We start from the raw sequence: 25,476 nt of genomic DNA, 5'->3' as shown, positions 1-25,476 counted from the left end.
GTAAGACTGGGTAAATAGTCATGCGTTCTTTATTAATCCATTCTTGCTTCCATTAATTCAGCGGTGATGGGACTTTCAGAAACAATCGAATTATCCGGAAGGTATAATTAAGGGCAAACGCACCGCTGCCTTATTTGGGACGATTTACTTCTATCGCGGCGCGTCCGCGAATTTTGATCGCGCATCCGTTTCTTATTGGTTCAATGTTTGTTTGCCCAAATTACCGCACACATGATTTCAGAAAATGCGCTTGAATTTTCGTAAAGGTACGGAAGATGCGAATTAAAGCACTTTAAACCGAAACAACTGCTGAAGAGCGCAACAAGCTTAGCAAACGCCCATGAGTGGCGTGATTGGGCCGCGTTTTGACGCGTGCCGCACCGTCTGCGCATGCGTCGGCGCACAGACGCGAGCTTGCACGCGTCCGCAAGCATACGTGTGGTCTAGCCTTTACGAAGGAACTCAACATTGAAGCGAAGACTAGTCGGCCCAACGCGTGATTATGTCGCGGTAAATGTTTCACCAGCGCCTGGTTTCACCCGTTTCATCTATTCCACCCGCCAACTGCGCTAAAGCCCCTACATATAGGGGCTTTAAACTGCGCCAATATGTGGCGACCCTAGCGGCGCATTTCGTAAAAACGTTTTTCCATTAACTCGTCGGGCCTAGTATGCCACGGGGGGAAAAGGTTTCGGTTTTGTGATGTTTTTATCGCGGCACTTTCGCGACCCCGTGTGAAAACTCCGCAGGCTCGTGCGCTGGCTGGGCTCCAGGAAGAAAGCCGAAGAAGAGGACCAGCGTGCGTCCGCAGCCGCTCTTTTCTTTTTTCAATCCAGCCAGGCAGCCGACGACGATCGGCTCGAAGCCCCAGCCGCCCCGTAGGACACTCGCTGGACAGCGGCGACACAGCAGCAGCCACCGCTCGAGATCGTCGCCTCCGGAGATTCGGAAGAGCATCCGCCGACTTCGGCTACGCTATGGGGGATACTCGGCTACCAGAGCGTTCGTTATTCTCGCCACCAACAGCGCAGCGAAACCACTGAGCGGTCGGGTCTGCGAGGAAGGAAGGTACGAACTGGCTCGGCGTATATCTTTACGCAGCGAGCGATCTGAAACTGCTTGCGGGCTTTGTGTTAGCTTATGCGGAGCGATGCAGACGCCTCCGGGTCCCTAAACCCGGGTTCCAGACGCTCACCTACGACTGTATTCCGAAAACGCGCTCGCCGCCGTCTCGCATGTCATCGGCTCTGGCCGTTGCGAGGTCACGATCGCCCCCCTTTTTTTTTACCCTGCGCGCTGTTAATTCGGTCCAGATTTCACCACGTCCTTGCCTCTCTTTCGAGAAGGGGGGTGAAGGAGTCGCGCGCAGCACGGTTTCTTTCTTTTTTTTTTTTTTTCTTCCCTTCGTGCAGGTGTTTGCGTCTGTCTTTATATCCCCGCTGGCTTGGCGCGACAAGTCGGTGGCATCGAGAAGGAACATGTATGATGTTACTACGCGTATGGTTGATGAAAGCACGGCACCGCGATATTGCTTTTGCGCCCACAGTGCCTTGAAATCACCCGATATCCGCTTCGGGAGTGATACTGCGGTGCCATACGTAATGTTAATATATGCGAGGTTAAAAACCCTCTTTCGGAGGGCATTAGGACTTGAAACGTCAGCCTCTCTCCTGACGTTACGTTGCTGACGGTCGGCTCGATCACCGTCATACCCTGTGTGCGCGTATGAGTTTTGCATGATTTCTTGAGCGTGAAATGTTGCTGAGTTTAGTCGTGTGGACAGACGCTGATGACGGCTCGCTGATGGCTTAGAAACGCGCAGTATGGTACGTAGGCCGTAGGCACGTATTCGCAGGGTCTGGCGAAAAAAAAAAAAAAAAAAAAAAACGGCAACATATCCTGCGTTCTGGTTGCTGCTTTCCCTTTTGAAGGTCGACCTCCTGATGCTGCCTTGTGCAGAACTAGCCGAACATTTGTCGAACGCTCGCTAAACGCGAGCAAGGCCGCAGTTTCACGTTCGCGGCCGCCGCGGTTTTGCTTTTGTATGGCGCACCGCAGGGCCATCGAGCGTTTGTTGTCGCGTACGCCACGTGACTCAGCGTGCGATTTTGTAACGACGAAGCCCACAAAGGTCCGGTCCCGCTCTCGCGTTGCTGCGGTATGTGGTCGCTGCAGGGAAGGCAGAATAGAATAAAGCTAAAAGGATCAGCTGCCTGTGTGTCACGTCTGCAGTGACGCGATGCTCCGGCGAACGCTTTGCGTTACGTCACGAAAGATAACCGAAAGTGATTGACCTCGTCCTACTGACGGAAGAGAGCACTGTAATTTATCGCGAAAAGCTCGAATCAAAAACGCATTTAGGCCTTTTTATGAAGGAGCTTTAATTTTTTTTTTAGACAAAAGTGGCCGAGCAGCTGTTGTCGCATATTCCAGTGTAAATAGTAAACAAACGGTTTCAAGGGAAAACATTTTGCAGCCGTTCATGGCCTGAAAGTGCCCATGGCTCTTGGAGCCCAACAGCTGTAGGAGAAAGGCTCGTTAGGCCGTGAGGACAGCCACAGGTGCTTGGCAAGGCTAGGTGTTGCGGAAATGCCAAGTGGCGTGGCTAGTTGATGTGTAAAGTTTTCTGCAAATCGGTACGGAGCAGTTAGTTGATAATGGTGACTGGTGTGCAGTTTATCTTGTAGATGTCCCAACTTTCACGTAGAACTTTTGTAGCATGATAACCACACCAGTCCTGAGGAAATCCACAAACTGGAGGTAAACTTGGCGAAGGAGATCTTGCTGTCGACATCCAAGGATGCACGATAATAGAGGCTTATCAGATTATGAAAGGAGGAAGCACCTGTGCAAGGGACACCTCAGTATTACTGGGCAGCTCTGAGATATCCTTCCTGGATTGTGTTCCTTCTGTTTCTGTAAGTTGATTATGAAGTGCACCAGTGTATGCTTTCTCATACGACGCAAACATTAAGCTCAACTGCTAGACTAGCCCACGAAGATGTTCTGGTGAACTGCACCTGCAGTTGACTGAAGCAGGCACTGTGCACACGTAGCACCTAGCGCAAGAGTTCAGTTTTTACTTTTACCCTTTGCATAGATATGTCAGATAACTTCCAGAAACAAATGGGACGAGATACGCTCATGCCTGGCCAAGTATCGAGATATAAGCCAATGCATTCTAAAATTATTTCACTGTGCGTGCATGCTATCATTCACGCCTCGCCTGCGCTCGCCACGGTAGCTTGGCAGCTCTGCGTCGCACTGCTGAGCTCAAAGTTGCAAGTTCCTTCCCGGCTGTGGCAGTTGCATTTCAATGGGGTCAAAATGCAAAAACGCTCACGTTGTACTTAGGTCGAGGTGCACATTAGAGAACCCCCAGGTGGTCAGAATTAACCTGGAGTCCACCCACTGCGGCAGGCCTCAAAATCAGATGGTGGTTCTGGCACGTGAGGCCCCAGAATTTAATTTTACACCCTAGTCTTCTGGAGTTCTCTATTGCCTAATCCAGAGACATTAATTTTGTGTTTGGGCTGTGACAACGCCACCGCTGGCATGCACTTTATTGTGCTTCCTTGCTCAATGCCACAATGACGAAAGGCTTTGCTTGCTTGCCTTCAGACTATTTGTCATCGTCTGAAGCATGAAATACCCACTCGCTTGGTCACTTCTGTTTTATTAAACAAAGTTTCATTGGCTATTAGAGTGAAAGCAATGTGAGGGTGGCAGTGCTACTAGTAATTTTGTTGTTGTTTTGTCGATAAAATGCGCCATGACGCAGAAACAAAAATGGTTATTGTTTACTTTTTTTGAAGAAGCACTGAAAACGTCGTTATTTGATTTGCTTACTTATCTTTCACAATATACCCTTTCATTTCTGTCTGGCAATCACTAATTGGCTTAGATATGTTGCGCCCCCGCCCTCCCTCATAGAGAGTTTTCTATGGATGCCCATGAAAATAGACTTATTGAATCACGCCCATGTTAGATACCGCAATCTGTCTCATCAGCCTAATTACTTGAAGAGGCATACATTGCTTGCAAGATAAACCGTGATATGCTGGTCAGCTAACAAGCGTCACTTATTACTTTTTTTTTAGTTGTTCTTTTTAAGGCAGCTATCCTAATTGCAAAATAGAAGCCAAGCACTAATGAAGGCACATCGATTTAGCATTACTCTGGTACTTCGAGACCTGTGGTGAAATACACTGATGTTCCAGTTAACACTGATCAGCAGAAAATTTTTTTTACGGTTATGATTGGTGTTTACTGTAACCTAAATGCGTTTTGCCACAGAATTGGAGGACCTATAGCTCGGTAACTTGGGCTATGCACAGGATTTCGGCCCAGTGGCTATGCCGTCATTACTTCTTGGCCTTTATACCACAATTTGATGTGCTTGTCTTAAAGTCAATGACTAAATAGCCATTTAAGTGAAACTGTGAATTAGCTGACATCACATTGCGGTTTATCGTCCAAGTATTGTCTGCCCCTTCAAGTAATTCAGTGGACGTCGCAGATTGTGGCATTTGCTGCAGGTAAGTTTTAATAAGACCGTTTGAATTAAAAAAAAAAATATTAAAGGAACACACCTCCTAATACTTACCTAGTGATGTTGCGCCTCAGATATGCGTAATATTTACTTTGTGATCGATAACGTTCACAAGTATGAACAGCCGTACCAGTTTAAGTAGTGTGGGCGGTAAGCAAGTGGTCCAACTTTGGCCGGGGGGCTGAATCGGGTGACAGACAGACAAACAGACAGACAGACAGACAGACAGACCAAATTTTCAGCGTTTAAGTTCCCCAAGAAAGACTATCGTCTTTAAAAAAACCTGGTATACACTTGGTCACATCTTATCAGAAATGGAATACTGGGCACGGCTATGAGTGGAGGCCACACACAATTCTGACTTGCACGTGTGACGTCGGTGAGCTCGATAGTTTTATCTTGCGCATGATGTTTGCTCAGCACAATCCTTTTGTCAGGAGGCTGATGGGCATTGCCTCTCTGAGGATGAAATCGCCACCTTTGGTCGCTGAAAATGGTGAAGATGTATCTCGGGCATGTAACCAACAAAGTTGCTGAACTTTATGATATAATAACTTTGTGTAACGCAGCTTGAAAATAAATCAAATCGTGGGGTCAGCATGTGTCACCACACTCTAGCATACTATGCGAAACCTTATGCAACTTTAATGTATGTTTACATACATTGACATGTGTCTTTATTTCAAGAATTGTAAAAAGAGATTTTGCACTTGCTGCTGCTTTGGTTTCACTAAAAATTTTGCAGCAAGATCACACTTTATGGTCCAAATCATTCAACACAATGTTTTCCACCGATACTTGCTTTAGTTTGTCAAAAAAAGGGTTGTTTTCCTCTGTGCTTGTTGTGGTGCCCACATCATGCCCCGCTGCAACGGCTCCCTTGGAGAATAGATCGGCAACAATCAACATTTTTTTTTTCAGGAAGTTCACTCACTTAGACTCAAGTCCACTCACACTCATCGGCACTCAATCACACTCATGCTCACCAGTACTCAACCATGCTCATACTTTCGTTGCTCCTTCGTCGCTCACGACAGTGAAATGAGTGTGAGTGAGCGTACTTGTAACTCAGTACTTTGACTCATGCCTCAGAGTAAAGGAAACCAATATCAAAGGTCATGCTTTACCATACTACAGGTGCCGAAAATCGTGGCGATGTCACAGCGGCAATTTTTTATTTTTTTTTGATACCACTTATCATTGCGAGGGGTGCAGATAAAGGCAACTTCTCACGTTGTTCTTGACAATTCAGGCATGTAACAATGACAAGCATTATAGTGTTATTGAATCATTTGGCCCTTAAAATGTGACACTTCTGCAAAATTTGAGCAAAAGCAAAGCAGCAGCAAGCGCAGAATCCTAGAAACAATTTTACAAGATAGAAGTGCAGGTCATTGTATGTACTGTTCGTGACACTTTAGCAGAATTTCAGTAGAAGTCAGTCAATCAGCTGAATCAGCCAGAGTGTACAATGTCCTCACAGGACACTTGTAAACCATGACATTCCATTCAGTGACTGCCATCTATGCTGTCATTATTTATTGCTACATATGCTGAACTGCCTTTAAAAAAAAATAATTTGTACGCAAGTTGACACAATAAAGGGTTAGTCTTTTGGTGTCTAACTACCACTGTCGCAACACATAGTGAACGTGATGCTGAAGGCATGACATTTCTTTTGCCTGTTTCTCTAACAACAGTGGGGACGGAGTGGCTTGCTGCTTACTGGAGCCCGTTGAGGGAGGCCCCAAAGAGAGCGATGATTCTTTTAAAGGCCTGAGCACCTGAAGCCAGCATGTACGACTCTCCAGCATCCCTGCAAGAATGCTGCATCGACTTCATCTGTGATAACATCGATGCCATATGTGAGGTCCAGACAGATGAACAGCAGCAGGCGGTGCGGTGAGTGTGCAATGCCGGTAACCTGCATTTCTTCTTCTTTGCATTGGAAAGACGCAAGAACTTAGAACTATGTTTTATACATGGGAGGCAATGTTACAGAGGGTAAAGAAACTTCTCTCACTGCCTGCATTCGTGACCCAAAAATCTGGTGTCCCATATAAAAGACAAGATGTAGGTATGGGTCATGTAGTGCAATGTAACATTGAATCTCATGCTTATGTTGCAAAGTACCACATATTTATTACATGGAAAGCATTCCAGGTCTGAACCTTCTGACCACCGGATGAGCAAAGTGACATGTTTCTGTGGCCAGTGCTCGTGGCTTTGGATGTGCTTGCGGCTTTGTTTATTATGCTTTATCTGCCTCTGTTGTCCTAAATTTCAAAGCAATCTATACTTTTTCTGAATGAAGAAGACTTTAATCGCTACTAATTGCAGGGGTTCAGCCTGTCAAGGCCGAATCGAAACAGGGCAAACGTACCCACGTGGGAGCGGCCCGCTACGTGTTGAAAGTTTTATCAATGCGCTGGCTTGCCCGCCAGAAATTCATAAGGGTGTTCTATGCAGCCCGTCGATGCATATGTCCGTGGCGTAAGGATTTCATTATCGGCTTTCTATGCTAGAGGTCCCATGTTCGAATCTCGCCGTCGGAAAGTTTTAGTAATGTTCATTTAATTATTTATAATGCAGTAATTTGTTGAAAAGGATGAGCTTACAAAGTCACGAAGCCATTTGAAGCCAGAAGGATGTAGTTTAGGCAAATCCATGTACTAACCATTGTTCACACGCTGGCTCAACTGCCCTGCTTTCAGCTACCACAGACACTAGCGCCGCAGCTCCCTCTAGTATTTATTGTATGAAGCTGTATAATCAAAACATAGCATCTTGCCCACTGTCTTCATAAAGGTATACAAATATTGCTTGATTTGACGTAAGCTTACGTCGAGAAGCTGTATAGCTGTGACAATATGAAGTAGTTATTCTGTAGAAAGTGGCTAAGATCAAAACAAGTGCACTGTGAAACGCTCGAAGACTTCTATGATGCCATTACTATCGTAGCTTCTACAGAGTTGCCCACAAATTATGAAACAGGGTATCAAAAAATCAGCGGGGACAATGAAGCGGGTAATACTGTACTTAAAAGCTTTGTGAGCATAAACTTGATCACAGGCACTTGATTTGTTGGTGCACTGACGTGTGCAAACCTGTCTTGCACAGCCATCTCATGAGGCCTCACACAGTTGCTCTTGTTTCTTCTTGTAGTCTCTGGCCAGTCGCAGGCCCAAAGAGGTGACTCTGAAATCATGAACTTATACAGGTTTCTCATGCACTCCCTTATGCTAGTGGCTGCAGTGCTGCGCAACTGTCGTATTACGCAGGAATCTTGGCAGCGCAGCTGTAGGAGCCATCACATAGTATGATGCAGATTAGTATATGCTCATGTCCACAGAAGCACTTACTTTGTAGAAGATGATGTTATTTACAGCGGCTTCTGCTAGAGCACCATGATGCCTTAGCTTTCATGTGGCTACATTATGTTGTTCATAGAACTTCTTGGCAGGCTAGTTAGTGTGAGGTTTATAACAACAAATCCCATGTAAAAGTAATTAAGAAAAATTAGACAGTCTCTTCACTTGCTTTCTTCCTTTGTTTGCACTATTTTTCGCAGTATGTTGCATTGGCATAACAAAATGAAGATCGACCAGGAGATGCTTGTGCATCTGTCTTACTGAACACTCTGTCCTGTCACCTTCTTTCCTTCCGTATGAATTGTGCGTTAAGTATCTTCGACGAAGGAACTGAACATAACATTGGGCTGCACACTTATCACATGGCTGTTTCCTTCAATGAAACCTTCTGTGAGTGCACACAGGAAGTCAGTGATGGAGATTGTGGTCTCTTTACGGGGTGTAGAGGAGTACCAACTAAGGCAGGTTTCAGCTTAGTTAGTCGCAGGGCCATGTCAGCTGTCACCGCCTGTGAACTGGCAGTTGCACACTGTAATGTAGCATGTAGTCGGCCGCTTACAGGGAGTAAGCATTGTGCCTCGAGAAACACTCTAGTGCCCAGGCTCGCAAAGCAATGGTGTACATTACACTTAAAGGGGCCCTGAACCACCCCTGGGGCGTGATGAAAAAAAAAACACATTCTGGGGATAGCCTACGCTGTTGTGAGTATTTCAGCCAAATTTTATGTTCTGCGCGGCGCTCACAAGCGGAGCGCGAGGTCACTTTTTTCTCAAGCACTCTCTTTCAACAGAGGCCTTCTCACACTTTCGGCTCTGCCCCTTGACGTCAGCAGGCAAATTCCCATAGCTTCTTGCTGCCTTTGGCCGATAGCTGACATGAATCAAAAATGGTGTTTGGATCAGTGTGCTTGTTACTGTGTATATTTATTGATGCAGTTTACTAAACAGGTTGAAGTCAGCAAAAATGTGCGCTTCTACTTCCGGAAGAAGCCGACTGTCATCTGCTCACGGGCGACCACGGCAACCCGTGTAGGAACTAAACTTTGGCCACACTGCTCATTGGTGTCGTAGCCGTTGGGTCTCATTAATTTCAATTAGTTTTCAACATGCAACTAGCCTCAAACCACGTGAAACCTAAGGTCAGACCACACATATGCTTGCCAGCGCATGCTCACTTCTGGCAGCTTCTGGCTAGAGACCTTGATAGACATTGCTTTGTATTGATCTATTGACAGCACTTCTAAATGCACTGTTTGGATATGACTGCTATCCGCTTTCAGTATTGTATAAAATATTCACCAAGATAATTTTCAATAGAATCAGGGCAACACTTAACTTCAGCCAACCAAGAGAACAGGCTGGCTTCAGGAAGCGATATTCTACGATGGATCATACCCATGTCATCCATCAGGTAATCGAGAAATCTGCGGAGTACAATCAACCTCTCTATATGGCTTTCATAGATTATGAAAAGCCTCGGCGGCCGCATTTCGCTGGAGGCGAAATGCAAAAACGCCCGTGTGCTTGCGTTGTAGTGCACGTTAAAGAACCCCAGGTGGTCAAAATTAATCCGGAGCCCTCCACTACGGCGTGCCTCATAATCAGAACTGGTTTTGGCACGTAAAACTCCAGAAAGAAGAAGATAGATTATGAAAAGGCATTTGATTCAGTAGAGATACCAGCAGTCATAGAGGCATTGCGTAATCAAGAAGTACAGGAGACATACTTGAATATCTTCGCAAATATCTACAAGGTTTCCACAGCTACCTTAGTTCTCCACAAGAAAAGTAGAAAGTTACGTATCGAGAAAGGGGTCAGGCAAGGAGACACAATCCCTCCTATGCTATTCACTGCACGCTTAGAAGAAGTATTCAAGCTCCTAGACTGGGAAGGCTTAGGAGTGAGGATCAACGGCGAATATCTCGGCAATCTTTGGTTTGCAGATGACATTGTCCTATTCAGCAACAATGGAGACGAATTACAACAAATGATCGAGGACCTTAATCGAGAAAGTGTAAGAGTGGAGTTGAAGATGAATATACAGAAGACAAAGATAATGTTCAATAGGCCTGGCAAGGGAACAAGAATTCAGGATCGCCAGTCAGCCTCTAGAGTCTGTAAAGGAGTACATTTATCTAGGTCAATTACTCACAGGGGATTCTAATCACGAGAAGGAAATTTACAGAAGAATAAAATTGGGTTGGAGTGCATACGGCAGGCATTGCCAAATTCTGGCTGGGAGCTTACCACTGTCATTGAAAAGAAAAGTGTACAATTATTGCATTCTACCGGTGCTAACATATGGCGCAGAAACTTGGAGGTTAACAAAATCTCGAGAACAAGTTAACCACCACACAAAGAGCCATGGAACGAAAAATGTTAGGCCTAGCGTTAAGAGAGAGGAAGAGAGCGGTGTGGATCAGAGAGCAAACGGGGATAGCCGATATTCTAGTTGACATTAAGAGAAAAAATGGAGCTGGGCAGGCCATGTAATGCGTGGGATGGATAACCGGTGGACCATTAGAGTTGACCATAATTGACATTGTGTAACTTCAAGACAGGTTATACACAATGGATACAAAGAGAAGGGAGGCGCAGTCACGAGGACCGCAGAAACTAGGTGGGGGGATAAAGTTAAGAAATTTGCAGGTGCAAGTTGGAATCAGCTAACTCAAGACAGGGGTAATTAGAGATCACCGGGAGAGGCCTTCGTCCTGCAGTGGACTATATAGGCTGGTGATGATGATGACTATTCATCACTCAAGCTGGTGCAGGACAAAGCTGATCCGCACCATTTAGCACGGCAGACTGGAGCACACGAGCGCGAGCGTGCACTGCAGCTCTGTCATGCACATAGCACACGCACTACAGTTCCATGTTGCCGTGTGTGCTACATAATGTAAATAACACAGCTGCCGCGACACGCCCACTTGCTGAGCTCACTGCAACTTGCTGAGGACAACCGTGGGTTCTGAGTGGTCTCTCTGGGCAATGTCGCTCCAGGTGCATGGAGAGCCTGCCCGAGCACCAACATCCAACTGAAACAGGTTGTCTGCTTCCTGAATTGCACACCTTCGAGGTTTGTCACCATCATGGTTGAAGCTCATTATGAGCAAACATAAGAACGACACTTCGTTTGATCCTTGGAAATTGTGTGATTGCCATAGAGATAAGCGGGAAAGGAAATGTGCTACTTGCCACTCGGTGCGAGAAATCCGTGCATAGCCATCTAGTACACTGTAGCACAGCAAAGGCATGAGAGACCATGAACTCTATCGTATGTTGAGGGATAGCCGCCAAGTTTGGCGTGTCTGAGGTGTCAAACCAGAATTAGCGGTTCAGTAAGCAGTACTCAGCAGTAAGCAGTAAGCAGTAATTCAGGAAGCAGAGCGTTGTGGGCATATCCCGCTCCACCGTAGCCCTTGCAGTGCAGGGAATTGAAAAAGGAGCGGGAGCACTGGGAAGGGGACCATAGGCCAATGATTGCCAATAACTCCCCTTCTTCTGAATGCATTGAAGTACCTTTTGCTGCAAAATATTTCTGAAATAGTCTATTTTAACTTCAAATGGCATTTCTCAACTTCGATAAGTGGTTCAGGGCCCCTTTAACTCTGATGACACCCACAGCCAACACTGAACGAACATTCAGTCTCAGATGGTGTGAAAAGAAAAGGCCCCAGGGGTCCTGGCATGTGTCTGTGAAGGAGAAAGATTCTCATGACTACAGTGTGCACTAGGGGTGAGTAAGGGCTGAGTCGCTAGAATCTAGGGTAATCTCCATCCACTTTTGCCTCCAATGAATGCGACCCTGTGTAGTAGGATCATGCACATTCACTAGGCATCGCTTGTGGGCTTTAGGTTGAATATCAGTAACAGCTTGGTGAGTCAGGTGCTTGGATTTGCTGATGGCTGCAGGTACTCGTTCCGCGACCCGGACGTGTTCTTCCACCGGGAGGTGTCACAGCAGGTGCTCGAGACGCTCAGCGTGCGCGGCCTGCTCAACGACAGCATCCTGACACTGTTCGACGCGCGCTCTACCCGTCTACAGAGGGTGCGCATACACAATGCTGCCAACGTCACCACCAAGTGAGTCATGTTATACACTCTTGTTTGATCATGTTTTGCACTGTGTTCCACTTTTAGAAAGCAAACCTCATTTTGCCAGAATAGAGGATCGTACCTACCAAGTCTACCAAGGAAACTTCAACGACGACTCTGACATCGGTTTCAGTATAGTATAGATGAAGTGCTATACACACCTGGCAAGAGTAAGAGTGGTGCTGCAATGTGAAACTCAAAGGAAAGGCTGTTGTGATGTGTGTCTGTCATGGATAATTATGGGACGAAGCAGACTTGTTTCCACAGGAAACTGTGCCCAGCAATGTTTTGAGTGCCTGTCCGTGGGAGTAAGACATAGCTTGGGAAAATATTAGTGAGCATTCTCTTATTCTGTGAACCAATGGTTCACATTCTTATTATGTGAACCATTGTGAACCAACTTATTATGTGAACGGTCTTATTATGAAACATTTCATTGCACAGTGTGGGGTTTCGAGTGCTTGCAGTAGTTTTGAGACGTCGTTCCTTTACATTGCGTTTCCGAGAGCTCCCTGGCCTCCCTGCCTGGACGGGATGGCAGCGGGTCATAAAACACTGTCACTCGGCTCTCATCCCGCCCATGGGAAGGTGAACGGGCTTCCCCCATTGGCCGAATTTCTGGCGGGATTTCGGGCCTTGCCAATTTTGATGGGTTGGGGAGGCAAAGTCAACTCAGCATGGTTGCTCACTTATCTTCTGGTTGTGGTGGACACTGCAGGGGTCTACGAGTGCTGCGCTCGCACAAGCTGACGGAGCTGGAGGCCACCGGCCTGAGCCGTGTGACGGTCAACGACCTGATCGGCTGCTTGGGCGACTGGTCGCTGGCCCATCTGCGCCTGCTCAACGTGGCGCGCACGGCCTTCACCAGCTCCAAGTTCTGTGTCGTGGTGGCGCTGTCCAAGCTGCGCGGACTCACCTCCCTCAACGTCAGTGGCACCGAGTTCAACCGTCACGGCCTTGACATTGTGGCCCAGGACTTGCCCCTCCTCGAGGCGCTCGACATCTCGGGCACGCGCATCAAGTGGGTGCCACCTCCTTTGATTGTGCAACTTTGTTCATACAACTTAGTTCGTGCTGATATTGTTGACCTGCCTATATCAAGGTGTTAAAAGAGTCCATAACATGGTCGACTGACAAGCTAGAATTTTGCATTGCACTGGAAAGTACAACAGCCAGTTCACCTGATCAAGAAGTCAACGTCAGACAAGTCCCCTTGTTGAAACAACGGCTCCAGCAATGTTTCTTGCTTGGCCGCAGCTTCCTGTGAATATACGTCTTGTTTAGACATTGCCTGATTTTTGGTTAAGTGGCCGCAAAGAAAAACGTGTTTTGCCAACAGGGACCCGCTGCAGCAGTGTCTTTGGCATTCTGCTGCTCAGCATGAGGTTGTGGGTTCGACTCCCAAGCGTGGTGCCCACATTTTGATGGGGGTGGAATTAAAAACTATGCATGTAATGTGCTTTGTTGGTAGCAGATTAAAGGCTAATTAAAGGTGCAGATTAAAGGCTTCTTGGATACTAAATCGGGGAAAAAAATTTTATATATGCCATGATTGCCACTTGCCGAAAGCGACGCATAACCCAGAATGTTGAGAACAAGTGTGGCTTCTCAGCGGGACCTCCAAGAATAGGCGGGGTTAATGCCCCACAACTTATTTTTAAAATTTGCTTCGTTGACAGGGACATCTCACCCCTTCTTCGCTGCCGTGATCGCCTGCGGTCGCTTAGCATGTACAACCTGAAGAGCTGCGGTGGTGAGGAGGCGGTGCTGTGCCAGCTGCAGCGGCTGCAGCACCTGGATGTGTCTGACGACCGTGACCACCCGCTCGACTTGCTGCACCCGCTGCGGCACGACGTCTCGTGGCTGCTGCGTGACCCCCGCCGTTTCCCACACCTGGTCTCGCTGGACTTGTCCGGCAAGGACGGACTCACCGTCGAAGCTCTCAGGTGCAGTTCCCTCTTCCTGCACACAGTGTGCAGCGAGGCTACTCTTGACATGTCATTGTTACACTTCATTTCACGCTTAGCAGCAAATGCTGTGGAAGATACTCACACAAGTCTTACTCCATGCGTTTTGCAGTGCAGTTGTTTCTGATCTGCAATTCCCTCTACGGAATAATTATAGTGAAATCTCGTTATACTGAACCTGCCTAATTCGAACTTCCAGTTTATTCGAAATGATGCTGTGGTCCTGTCAAAATGATGTGTATTTCAGTGTGCAAAAAGGCCCTGTAATTTGAATGTGTAAGCGTTTGCAATGGTTAATTTGAACATACTGCGCCACCGACCGTGATCTCAGCAGTGCGCCAACTTGGGCGGTGGGGCTGCCGATGTGGCAGTGCGACCACGCGATGGCTGTTGCTCCTGTCTCTCATTGCATGTACTGTATTTTGGCGTGTATAGCCTGCACCAAAATGTTTAAAATTCCAGCAGTAAAGTTCGGGCGCAGGTTATATGCAAATTCTGCCTATAACATTTTGCCTTCACTGCAGGATGTGCCACACTTCCGTGAAGCCACACTTCTGAAACTTGTCACTTGTGTTGGTTTAGTCACGCGCCACCTAACAGCAGCGCTGCAAAGAATTCTTCCGAATTCACTGACCTTCCTTTTAGTGGCACTCAGTTTAATTCGAACAAATTTTTGGGCCTCTTTGAATTCGAATTGTCAAGGTTCGACTGTACTTCATATATTACAGCTAAAGCCTGTGGATGTAAGGCTACGTCAAGTCGCACATTATTTGTACACCTTTGCCCTTCCAGTATGCCGCATAAGTTCTGGCGATGAGTGCAGGTGGTGCGTTGTCGCCACTGGTCACGGGAACGTGTTTCTGGGCAGAAACATGTCCATGGCTCTGGTAACCCAGTACTTCATAAACGGTAATACGTTTACGGACAGGCTGCAACTTTCTCTCAGAGAAAAACATACCTGAGCAGTTCATTCTGCATGCTGTGGCAAAGAACAAAGCTGCACAGCATGAAGGCAGCAATGCCACAAGCTGCTGCTACCAGCATTGCTATAGTTTCGGCATCACAATTCAGATGGTAGGGATCCATAGTGAGCCATTGATCGCCTGCAGGAGCCCATAGAGGTGAATACTAACTTCATAAAATGGTTACCAGAACACAGGAAATGTTTTTATGGACTGGTCGAGCGTTAAGGAGATGGTTTCTGTTTCCCACACAGTAAGGGGAGCATATTGTTGCCAAGCGCTGCTCGAGACAAAGCTGAAGACAGTACGGAAGACGACGACGCTCTCTGATGGCGCACGGATTGGTGTTGCCATCTTGTATGTTTTGTATGCCAGTGGCCGCATTGTAAATATCCCTGTAAATATATTTTAAATCTCTTTCCCCGTAACATTTTGGTGGACGTGCTGGCTGGAGGTGCGGGGATATTTACTTGCAAAAATACATTCCAAGCTGGTAGTATTGCAATCCAGTAGCTATGGTTGCTTTTGTACACGAGGTTGTGGGCTTGAATTTCCAGTCATGGTGGCTTCATTCTGACAAGGGTAGAATGTGAAAATACTCAAGTACTATGCTTTGGGGGCACGGCAAAGAACTCCACGTGGTCGAAGTTAATCCAGAGCACTCTGCTACGGAGTTCATTGTGGATTTCTGAGACGTCAAGTCTGCAGTTTGCTAATTCCCCAATGTGCTGTATTATCACTTACACTCTTCAGCCGAACACTCTCGAAGACCCAACAAAAAAACTGGAAGTGTGCCGTATATGCGAATGAAAGCGCGCGGAGAGTGAACGCACAGCGGAGAGCAAACGCGACTTCCATCGCGAAGGCCGTGGAGGTATGGGAGGGAGGGAGGGGGGGCGACGCTGTGCTGCGTATCTTGCAAGCGGGCACAAGGGGAACTGGCGACGCAATCTCCCACGCCAAAGGAGCAAAGCGAGAAGAAAGCAGCACAGAAGGGAGGGAGGGGGGGGGGGGGCGGCTTCTACTCTGCCAACAAATGTGTTCACACCTGTTCCGGCTGTCGGTGTTGTCGCACGCATCTTATCTTGAAAGTGATCTCCACACGGCTCTGACCTTTGTATGCGCTGTGCTTCGCGCTGTGCTTCGTGCTGTGCTGTGCTTTGTATGCCGCTCAGTTTCCGTTGAAGCGATAGATCGCACGAACCTTTGCTCGCTGTGGCGGCTGCGTTTTCCCACGCCCGCGTTTTGACAGTGGTTGTCTGCGGTTATATTCATGTTTGCTTGTGTGCATTGACACCAACTTGTTAATTCAGTTAGTAAGCGAATGTGTCAAGATTATGCAGCCGATAAAACTATCCCTCCTTCTTATAGCTCTCTACTAATTTGCTATCGCAATTGATGCTTCACCTTTCGGGTGAAACTGAGACATTTAAAAAAAAATTATTACTTTGTCTGCTTCATGCAAAGATCGTGGGTACTTGGACATTAACTTTTCAACGTTCGTAAATTTAGATGGATGCAAAACTCCCAGTCGCACGTTTCAATTCTCGGATACGCGCGGCTGCTTGGTCTACATGTTTCGCGTACGTGCAGGGCTTGAAAATCATTGTTTTGGTTATAGTGCGCTACCGCCTATAGCGCAGATATTCACGGCTCCGGCGACTTACGTTATAAGCGGTCTACACTGTATCAAGTTGTCCTGCACAGCTGCACTCTTCCCGATATCGTGCACAAGCATTTTTGCATTCCGGCCCCATCAGAATCCAGCTGCCGCAGCTGGGAAGCAAACCCGCAACCTTGTTCAGCAGAACACCTTAGGCACTGAGCCGCCAGGGTAGGTCAAGGTTTGTTGGAAAAAACTGTCTTGCTCCACATGCTGGGAGGTGCCTGGAGTGCTTCTGGTTGCAAACCTCTGTTACACGGTGTGCAGGAATTTCCTGGAGGCCCACCCAAAGATGACCTTCCTGGGCCTAGTGCAGACGGATGCCTGCTTTGACGATTTCTTCACTCGAGAACTCCCCGCACGTTCTGACCTTGTGGTAAGTAGGGACCGGCCCGCGAATGAAGGCCAAGAGACTCTGAGCCCTAGAAAAATAATGGCAAGCTCCAGAGTGCCCTAAATAACTCACTGTGATACCTGTATTTATGAACCAAATCAAGGCGTAGCAGTGCAGAACTCCTTCAGGGGCGAGTTGGCAAAAGGCATAGCAGTGCTTATATGCATTTTTGGTGGTTCAACGACAGGCATGCAGAGACCTTGCGCAGTCCTTTGAAGTAGACGGCAGGAAGAGTTTCCGACAAGTGGTTGATGTTTCCCAGATGTTTTCTGGATGTGCCACAACTCTAAAAGATGCCCACTGGCATCAACCACCAGAGGTGGCTTCTTTTAGAGTCGTAGCACATTAATAAAATTTTGTTTTTTATAAAAAATAAAGGTTCAAGATTTTGTGCAAATAAGCGGTTATTAAGTATTGTTTACATTGCTTTTCGTAAAAGATTCTGTAGCAATAAATTTGACCCTGATGGGACCGATGAAATTGATTGAATTAATGGGTAGGTCGAATTAAACAAGATGCAGGAAAAACGCCAAAGCACCACTGATTCATTTGTCAGCATTTGCTCGATTCTAACACGCCCCCGAATCAAATGGGTGCCTACTTTCTGTGTGTCTAAAGTAGAAAAACGAATGTAGAAATGACATTAAAGCTTCTAAACAAAGTAGAAATCCAACGTGATAATATTTTACCAAGAAAGATGGACAAGGGCCTAATATATGTTGCACAATGGTGGCCAGTTTCCTAAAGTCAGCTTCGCTGCAATAATTTTTAAATCAGCTTCACTGCAATACATTTGTGTTATGCATTAATGCATACGAACATTGCTAAGGCGGCTTTAGTTTGGTGTCTGATTGCACTGCGTAGGCAATTTTTGGCTCATCTTTCCTGAAAAAGAAAAAAAAAAGGGGGGCACATTAGAATTGGGTAAGTGCAATAATCAGACATTGTGAGCTCCGCTCATTGCTTGAAAATCTTCCTAGGGCAGGCCTAAAATAGGCATTTTCGACGAAAGGTGATGATTGTTCAGCGGATGTACTGTCCCTAAGCTCCACCGAGACAGACGCTGCCACTTAAGGGGCCACTATTGAGGTCACCATAGGCTTCAGGCTGACTGGTCATGCATGCTGAATGGTCAAGTTTGAATTATCCGGCAAAGGTGAATTTTAGGATCGAAAGAACGAAAGTTTGGGCCCATAGAAATGCAAGAGCGCCAGCCGAGACCTTTAGCCAGGATCATATTAACCGGAGTTGAATTCAGGGAAGTCTGCTGTATTTGGTCAGAATTCAGGTAACAGTATGGCATGGAAGGGGTTACTGGGTCGTTCTGCAGGTTGTAAATAGTTGTAACATCTCATGGGTTGTGTGTTGTGACAACTTGACCTATCAGGTTGATGATGTGGGTGCCGCAGGGGTTTGACTGGTTGTGAACTGAGCGAGGTGCAATGCTGTTAGAGTGTGTGCCATGGAGCTTAGCACATTCATATGTTGTCTGACTATTGAGCAGGAGCAGCTTGGCGAACTGGTAGATAATGCACGCAGAAGGAAGTGAAATGTGAGAGCAGCCCACCACTGACCAGCAGTCTACTGCATATCCGTCGTGTCACCTCACTACATCATGTTTGCTCAGTGATGACCTGTTGGGTGTGTTTCACTCCATGTACTGTATTTTCTAGTGTCTAATTCATGGTTCTTTCCTAAAATTTTAAGTTGGTGCATCTTATACCACAATGCACTGAAATGGTTTCGGAGGGCATTTCGCGATGAGTGTACAAGTGTGTATAATTGCGTTTCGTCATGCCGACCAAGTTACAGTAGGTGCATCTTACGCAAAGATGGGACTTATACACCGGGAAATATGGTGCTCTCTTTGATGGTTGGCTTGCAGTGTGGTGGTGTGTTTTCCTTTGTTGTCTAACTTTCCACAAAGATAGGCACATCCTATGACCTGTGTTAAATTTGCTGTAAGACACGTTTGGCTGAGACTGTTGCTCTGTTTGTCTGCTTATCTAGTGGCTAGAAGACTCCATCAAGGAAGTTTTTCGTAGTTTTTCAAAGTGATGCCTTAACATTTGAGCTGCAGGCACCTGAAGCTTACAGCGAAGCTTTGTTCTATGCTCTGCCTGCACTGTTATTTATTTCCTGCTTAAGAAGACCATGACTTGCTATCGATGAGTAGGAGTGGGCAAATAGTAATTCTTGTGACTGCATTGAGAACAAATAGAATCAAATATTGAATACTTTTCCAATAGTTCTTGAATAATTGAGAAATGTTTGCAAATCTGGCAAGCTTGTCGTTGTACAGGGCCATGCACTATTAGAATGCGTGACTGGAATTGCTGACATTGTATCATTGTGAACTCAAGTGGAGAGCCTCATGAATTTTCGCACTGCTTTGAAATTTGTGTCAGCCTTGATTGTGCAACCAAGGTGCCAATGGCGAATTGCTGGCCCCAAAATTTTGCTGTGGGTCTCCTGCCATAGATGCTCCTTGCTTCTCTCCCACACAGATAACCGGCTGCGCCGATGAGCGGCAGATCCTGGAAGCCCTCCGAAGGTACCCCGATCGGCCGTACTATGTACAGAAGTCACTCTACTACCTCTACCAGTACACGTTAACTTACTCACAGCCACGGGTCGACGTCATCAAGGTGAGGCGACGCTCCTGAATTGGAACCTGCAGTGCTCGCCCTTTCCCATAGTTTTGTGGAATGCAGCCCTATCGAAAAAGAACAATAGGCTCTCCACGTCCAATAATCCCATATGGGGTCCCACACAAAAATTCATATGTTCCCAGGGCCCACACAAAAATTCATATGTTCCCAGTATCGTATTGGGCATGTCCCATATGATCCCCATATGGTGGTGTGATGAAATGAGAAAATTTGCAGGCACAAGTTTCACTTTTTTCTAGCGTATGTGTACGGATAACGTTTGTTTCCCCCTCCTTGAATTTTGATCTTTAGCATCCTTGCAATCCCTGAATTGTCCTTGAATTTTGAGTCAAATGTTCTGTACGAACCCCACTGGTGGCTTTTGGTTAGCAGTGTAGTGAGGATGCTACTTAGAAGGGAGTTCCGTCTATCATGTTGCATGCATACATAAATGCACACATCGATAAATAGGTACCCGCCGTGGTGGCTTAGTCAGCTAAGGCGTTGCGCTGCTGAGCACGAGATCGTGGGATCGAATCCCGGCCGCGGCAGCCGCATTTCGATTGAGGGTAAATGCAAAAATGCTCGTGTGCTTGCGTTGTAGTGCATGTTAAAGAACCCCAGGTGGTCAAAATTAATCTGGAGCCCTCCACTACGGTGTGCCTCATAATCAGAACTGGTTTTGGCACATAAAACCCCACAAAGAAGAATCGATAAATAGATGCTTGCACAAACACACACATTTACACACATATTTACAGGGGCATAGGTTCCGCAACAAATGTGAATTTCTGATTTCTTAAGGCTTAACACTTCTAACCTAATAGACCACTGTGTAGGTCGCAAAAACAACTGCAGATTGAAACTTAAAATTAGAGGCTATGTGCCCAGGCTATTGGGAATTCATTTTTGCAAATCCAATCTTCCATAAACATGCCTGCCAGCCCTCCCAAATTTTGCATGACGTTTATGAATTTGGGCTCGTTTTACAATTTTGCTAATGTTGTAGTAATATTTCCAAAAAATAAATTCTCTTAGCGAGGACATTTTGCTTGTCAGTCTCGAATCCTCCTCTTGGAAGTCTTCTGATGGTGAAAATATGCCAGAGGTGTACTTGTTTCGAGCAGGATTACACAGACTAGTTCCTGAAGCGGGGGAAGTCGACAGCAAAGTTGCTAAAGAGCCACTGTGATCTAAAAAATTCAATGACGATTACGATACTCCCTAGTGCGAAATTTGAATGCAGCTCTTTATGTGTTTGCATTTCGCGATATATTGGCTGGCGCGGACAATTTCTCATGCGGCACGTAGCAAACGAAGCGAAGCGTGGCGCGACTGCCTGGTTAATCTGGAGATCATGAGAGGCAGCGCGCGAGTGACGCGTGTGTGCAGTTCACAGCAGCTGCCGCAGACAGACCTCGCAGACGACGCGTGCTACTCTGGCGCCATCTTGTAGCCATCGTCGCCGTACTACGCTTTTCTTGTAACGCTTTCACCATACCCTCCTCCCCGACTTTCCTCCTAGCATCTTTCATCCCCCGCTGCACTCTGCATTCGCTCTTTCATCCTTCGCTGCGCATGCTCGCCGCAGGAACGGGCCGCCTAAGAGCTGCGCTCTAAAAACAGTGTGTTGTTTCTCAGTTTGTGCTGTTCCAAGTTTGCTCCCGCTTGTGTAGTACATCCAAAGATAAGTTATTGTTCATAAAATGCAAATGTAACCCACAAAAACAAAAGAAAAAGAAGAAGTCTTGTGCTCAGTGTAAGCTTAAAAAAAAAAATGTGGGCTACTCCACCCTCCCTCTAGGGTGTTGTATTCTTTCTCCCTCTCCATTGGATTTTACATATTGTAATGTTCACTGCTTGGCAGGTAGAGTAGAACCTTGTTGATACGATCGTGTAACATACGATTTCCCTGCGCGAACGTTTACGATCGAGAACCCGAGAAATGACGTGATACAGTCACGCTTCTTTTTTACCTGGTTCATGCATTCTCGGAAAGCACAATCTTTCGGCACCAACGCTTAATACATCGCCAAACTGTGATAATATGATACATTTTCAGGACGCTAGATCCCATGTAAACAAGAAAACGTGCGAGACGTGCGATCGAGAACAGTAGCCGCCCGCCGCTAGGGTAGCACGTCTCTGCTTCTACTCCGGCCGCGGTTGCACAATGCGCGACTGAGTGCGGTCTAAAACAACTAACCTTACTGTGTGGAGCTGCCTTAATAATTTGCTAATCGCAATCAATGCTTCGCTTTTCGGACAAAACTGCAACTTTATTGTGACTTCGGACTGTAGGGTTTCACGGTTAGTGTGTTCTTGTTGTGCTTTTTTTCTAAAGCGTATGAACGAGGTTCTAGTGTATATGTAGCCATTGCGGCAACCTGTGGTTGTATGCGTGCATTGGCAACTGCTTTTGAGGAGGGCTTTAGTACCTAAAGTTCTCCCTTGGTCTATGTCACTACGCTGATTCTGTGAGCTCGTGCACGCTAATTAGCATTCCTGTGGAGTACATCTGGCTTGAACATTTCTCAGTAGAGGAACAGTGTCTGAAGAACCGCTGCCCCACTTGCTTTCCTACGTAACCTTGTTCAGCCGAATCAAATGTATCATCTTTTCTCTTTATTAACTGTGTTGCTACTGTCTCGTGCATAGGTTCCATTAGAGTAGCATTGAAAATCTGTTAATATCTGGAGAAAATCTTTAAATCGGTTAAATCTTGTTACAACAAAGTCGCACCCGACACAGACATACCTTCATTATATCTGATATTTGTTATAACCATATACAGTAGAACCTTGTTGACAAGTTTTTCAAGGGACAGCAGAAAAAGAAAAGAAAGAAAGCAACGAAAAAAAAAGAACAGAAAAGGGAAAAAGAAACTTAAAAGAAAAACTAAGAACCTTGAAAATCTTAGAGTGAGGAAGGCCCCAAATCGCTACATTAACACCAGAAACTGCTCTAAATCGCGTTCAGTACAGCTATCAGCTTCTCAACACACATACTGTGTCTGTCTCCAGTCACAGTACGAGTGCTGAATTTTGCATATGCTTCACTGCATTACGTGGCTGTATTACGGTGAAGCTATAACATTAGGAAACTGGCAAAAACCACAATTGCATCGAGACACTCTTATAAGGGACTGATGATCGCGTACTTCCACCATATTGGGGTGGGGCCACAGGCGGAGCTTGGCAGCATTAATCGCGAGTATACATTTGTCGTCTTTGTAGCAACGTGCGAGTGAATTTGGCTCTGCACCGCAAAATTTTGTTTATGGCCATGTTCAAAAACGACGTAAGCTGTGGGAACATCACAAAATGGCGATGTATCAAATGGGAACATAATACATAGGAGTCGGTGGGCTTTAAGTGAGGACCACAAGGATGCGATGTAGCAGCGAGAAACGTATCAGTGGAGCTCCATTGTATTAGCTACATGCTGATGAGTGTCAGAGGTTCTCTCACATGGATGAGTGGATCAATGAGGGGCGATCGTTGTGTTTCAGCTGATCCTGCCAGGCATGGCGGAGCACCCGCGTGTCCTGGCCATCCAGATGGCTGCCACAGCCTGCCTCTACAACCTGTCCAAGGGTACTCTGGGGCAGAAGGTCCACCCGCGGTGGCTCCGGCAGATCGTTGATCTCACCCTCAGCGCCATGGAGAACTTCCCCCGGAACCAGCAGGTGTGTGGCAGGATGTGATAAGGACCGGTGCATGGCTGGCAGCTTCTTGTAGTAGCAGCTGTGCCCCATTTTTATGGGAGGTGCTGCTGTGCTTGACGACAGTCTTCTAACATGACTATGTCGCTCACTTGAGCCATCCTCGTTTCACCATAGTAGTCACAGATAATGCCACCATTCCATCAAAACGAAAGCGACATAATTTTTGTGATGTGGCGTCGTTTCACCATAGTGGTGACACATAATGCCACCATTCCATCAAAACGAAAGTGACATAATTCTTGTGATGTTGTGGCACATTTCAGCTTTTTTGTGAACAAAACAAGCAAGTAATGCTCACAAATGAACTAGTTGTGTTAAACTGAACAGACTGCAAGACCTGTCGCTGTAGCTCATTAGCTATGTGATTGTACTGCTAAGCATGAGGTTGCAGGTTCAATGCTTGAGCAACAATTAAACATTTGAACCGTCTGCAAAATGTTGCCTCTGTGCAAAATTTGAGCGGAGATCAGCTAGTGGTTTAGCTGGATGAGCTTTCTAAACCTGGGGTTCCTATTTAGGCAACGCTTTGTGTTTGGTACTGCAAACGGAGAGGGTAACCCAGCCTCTTCGGAGCCATAGTGTATATTGTCACATTGTACTTAAGATGAAACACCAAACACTGATAAAATTTTCACTTATAAATATTATCTGGCATTATTGGGCGAACATGTGCCCAGAAATGCAAGCCATGCACTCAATTCACAATGATAATGGCAACGACAGTCGTCAGTCATAGAACCTAAATCTTATGGTTTGAATTGGTTTGCCATTTATAGATGTCTCACCGTAAGTTTCAGAATAAACGCTGGTGCTTGTGTACATTCGAGAGCGTACAACATTCAAGAAATTTCTAATAACAGATGTTGGGTTCTGCGCCGAGCATTAACTTGGTGACAATGACAAGTTGGAATCACCTAGTGCAAGACAGGGATAATTGGAGATCACAGCCTTCGTCCTGCAGTGGACATAAATATAGGCTGATGATGATGAATGACAGTCCGCTGGAAAACGATCACCGGCAAAAAAAGTTAGGCAATGTATGCATGACAATGCGAGCTGTGTAACATCATGATGGTTGCTAACACTTTTGTCTTCTTGCTTCATCAGCTCCAGAAGAACACGCTGCTCACTTTGTGCAGCGACCGGATCCTTCAGGATGTGGTGCGTACTCACTTTCACGTTCCGAAACTTTGGTGTCACCCGCCGCGGCATTCTACTTCTAATCACGAGGCTGCGGGTTCTATTCCCGACTCTGGCAGCCACACCTGTGCGGGTAAAATGAAAAAATGCCTGTGCACTTAAATTTAGGTGCCTGTTCAAGAACAATAGGTTGTAGAGTTTCCTGCAAAAGTTACTAGATGGAGCTACTAATATGGTGGTTCAGCTACCATGGGAATGGCGGTTGGTATACATGGATTTGCCTAAACTTCTTCCTTATGGTTTCATAATGGCTTTGTGAGTATGCATTGTTTGCCATTTTGAATAAAATGTTGGTGTTATAAATGCAACAATTCAGAATGATTATGCTTGTGCTCAGAGACTTGCCCGTTGCCTTGCTGAGAAAACTATGACTATTTGGAAATTTAGAAAGGTAAGGCTTAATGATGAAAGCTACACGAATGTCTGAAGCCTTAAGCGTAAAAATTATAAACAGATTAGAGATAAATTAAATTTTGTTAACAAAATCTCAGTGAAGCCGGGTCCCTAGTCAAGGAAATCAAATTCTGGAGTTTTACGTGCGATAACCCCAAATTATGAGGCACACTGTAGTGTGCTAGTCCAGATAAATTTTGATGACCTGGGCTTCTTAAACATGCACCCAATGCAGGTACGTGGGCGTTTTTGCATTTTGCCCCCATTGAATTGTGGTCGTCACAGCCGGGATTTGATCCTGCACCCTCGAGCAAGGTCCAGTGTTCTTAGACCAACTTAGTTGTCGAATTGAAATGTCTTGTAAACATTTCCCAACCTTCTTGCTTGCTAGGTGTCATTTTCTTTTATTTATGAAAAGCATGCGGTATATTTTCTACACAAGAAAAATTCGATAATGTGGATCACAGCTCCTTTAATAAACTGGCATAGACGGTTGTGC

At 46.1% G+C, this 25,476-nt stretch overlaps 1 protein-coding gene across 1 annotated transcript in view; it reads left to right on the top strand.

Moving 5' to 3' along the window:
- The first annotated feature begins 3 nt into the window (after positions 1–3).
- The window catches only part of LOC119433282 (protein zyg-11 homolog B-like), a 57,728-nt gene continuing 32,255 nt past the window's right edge, over positions 4–25,476 (top strand). Inside the window, exons 1-9 of the mRNA XM_037700430.2 lie at positions 4–1,068; positions 6,253–6,454; positions 11,838–12,008; positions 12,739–13,041; positions 13,700–13,966; positions 16,880–16,988; positions 19,514–19,654; positions 23,169–23,345; positions 24,492–24,545. Coding sequence (XP_037556358.1) covers positions 6,348–6,454; positions 11,838–12,008; positions 12,739–13,041; positions 13,700–13,966; positions 16,880–16,988; positions 19,514–19,654; positions 23,169–23,345; positions 24,492–24,545 — 1,329 coding nt within the window. The 5' untranslated portion in view covers positions 4–1,068; positions 6,253–6,347. The remainder of the gene's footprint in view (positions 1,069–6,252; positions 6,455–11,837; positions 12,009–12,738; positions 13,042–13,699; positions 13,967–16,879; positions 16,989–19,513; positions 19,655–23,168; positions 23,346–24,491; positions 24,546–25,476) is intronic.

Source organism: Dermacentor silvarum, chromosome 11, assembly GCF_013339745.2.
Source record: "Dermacentor silvarum isolate Dsil-2018 chromosome 11, BIME_Dsil_1.4, whole genome shotgun sequence".
In the NCBI taxonomy this organism is placed as follows: Eukaryota; Metazoa; Arthropoda; class Arachnida; order Ixodida; family Ixodidae; genus Dermacentor; species Dermacentor silvarum.
Note: the sequence above shows the minus strand (reverse complement) of the source record. Positions and strands in the feature narration are given on the sequence as shown.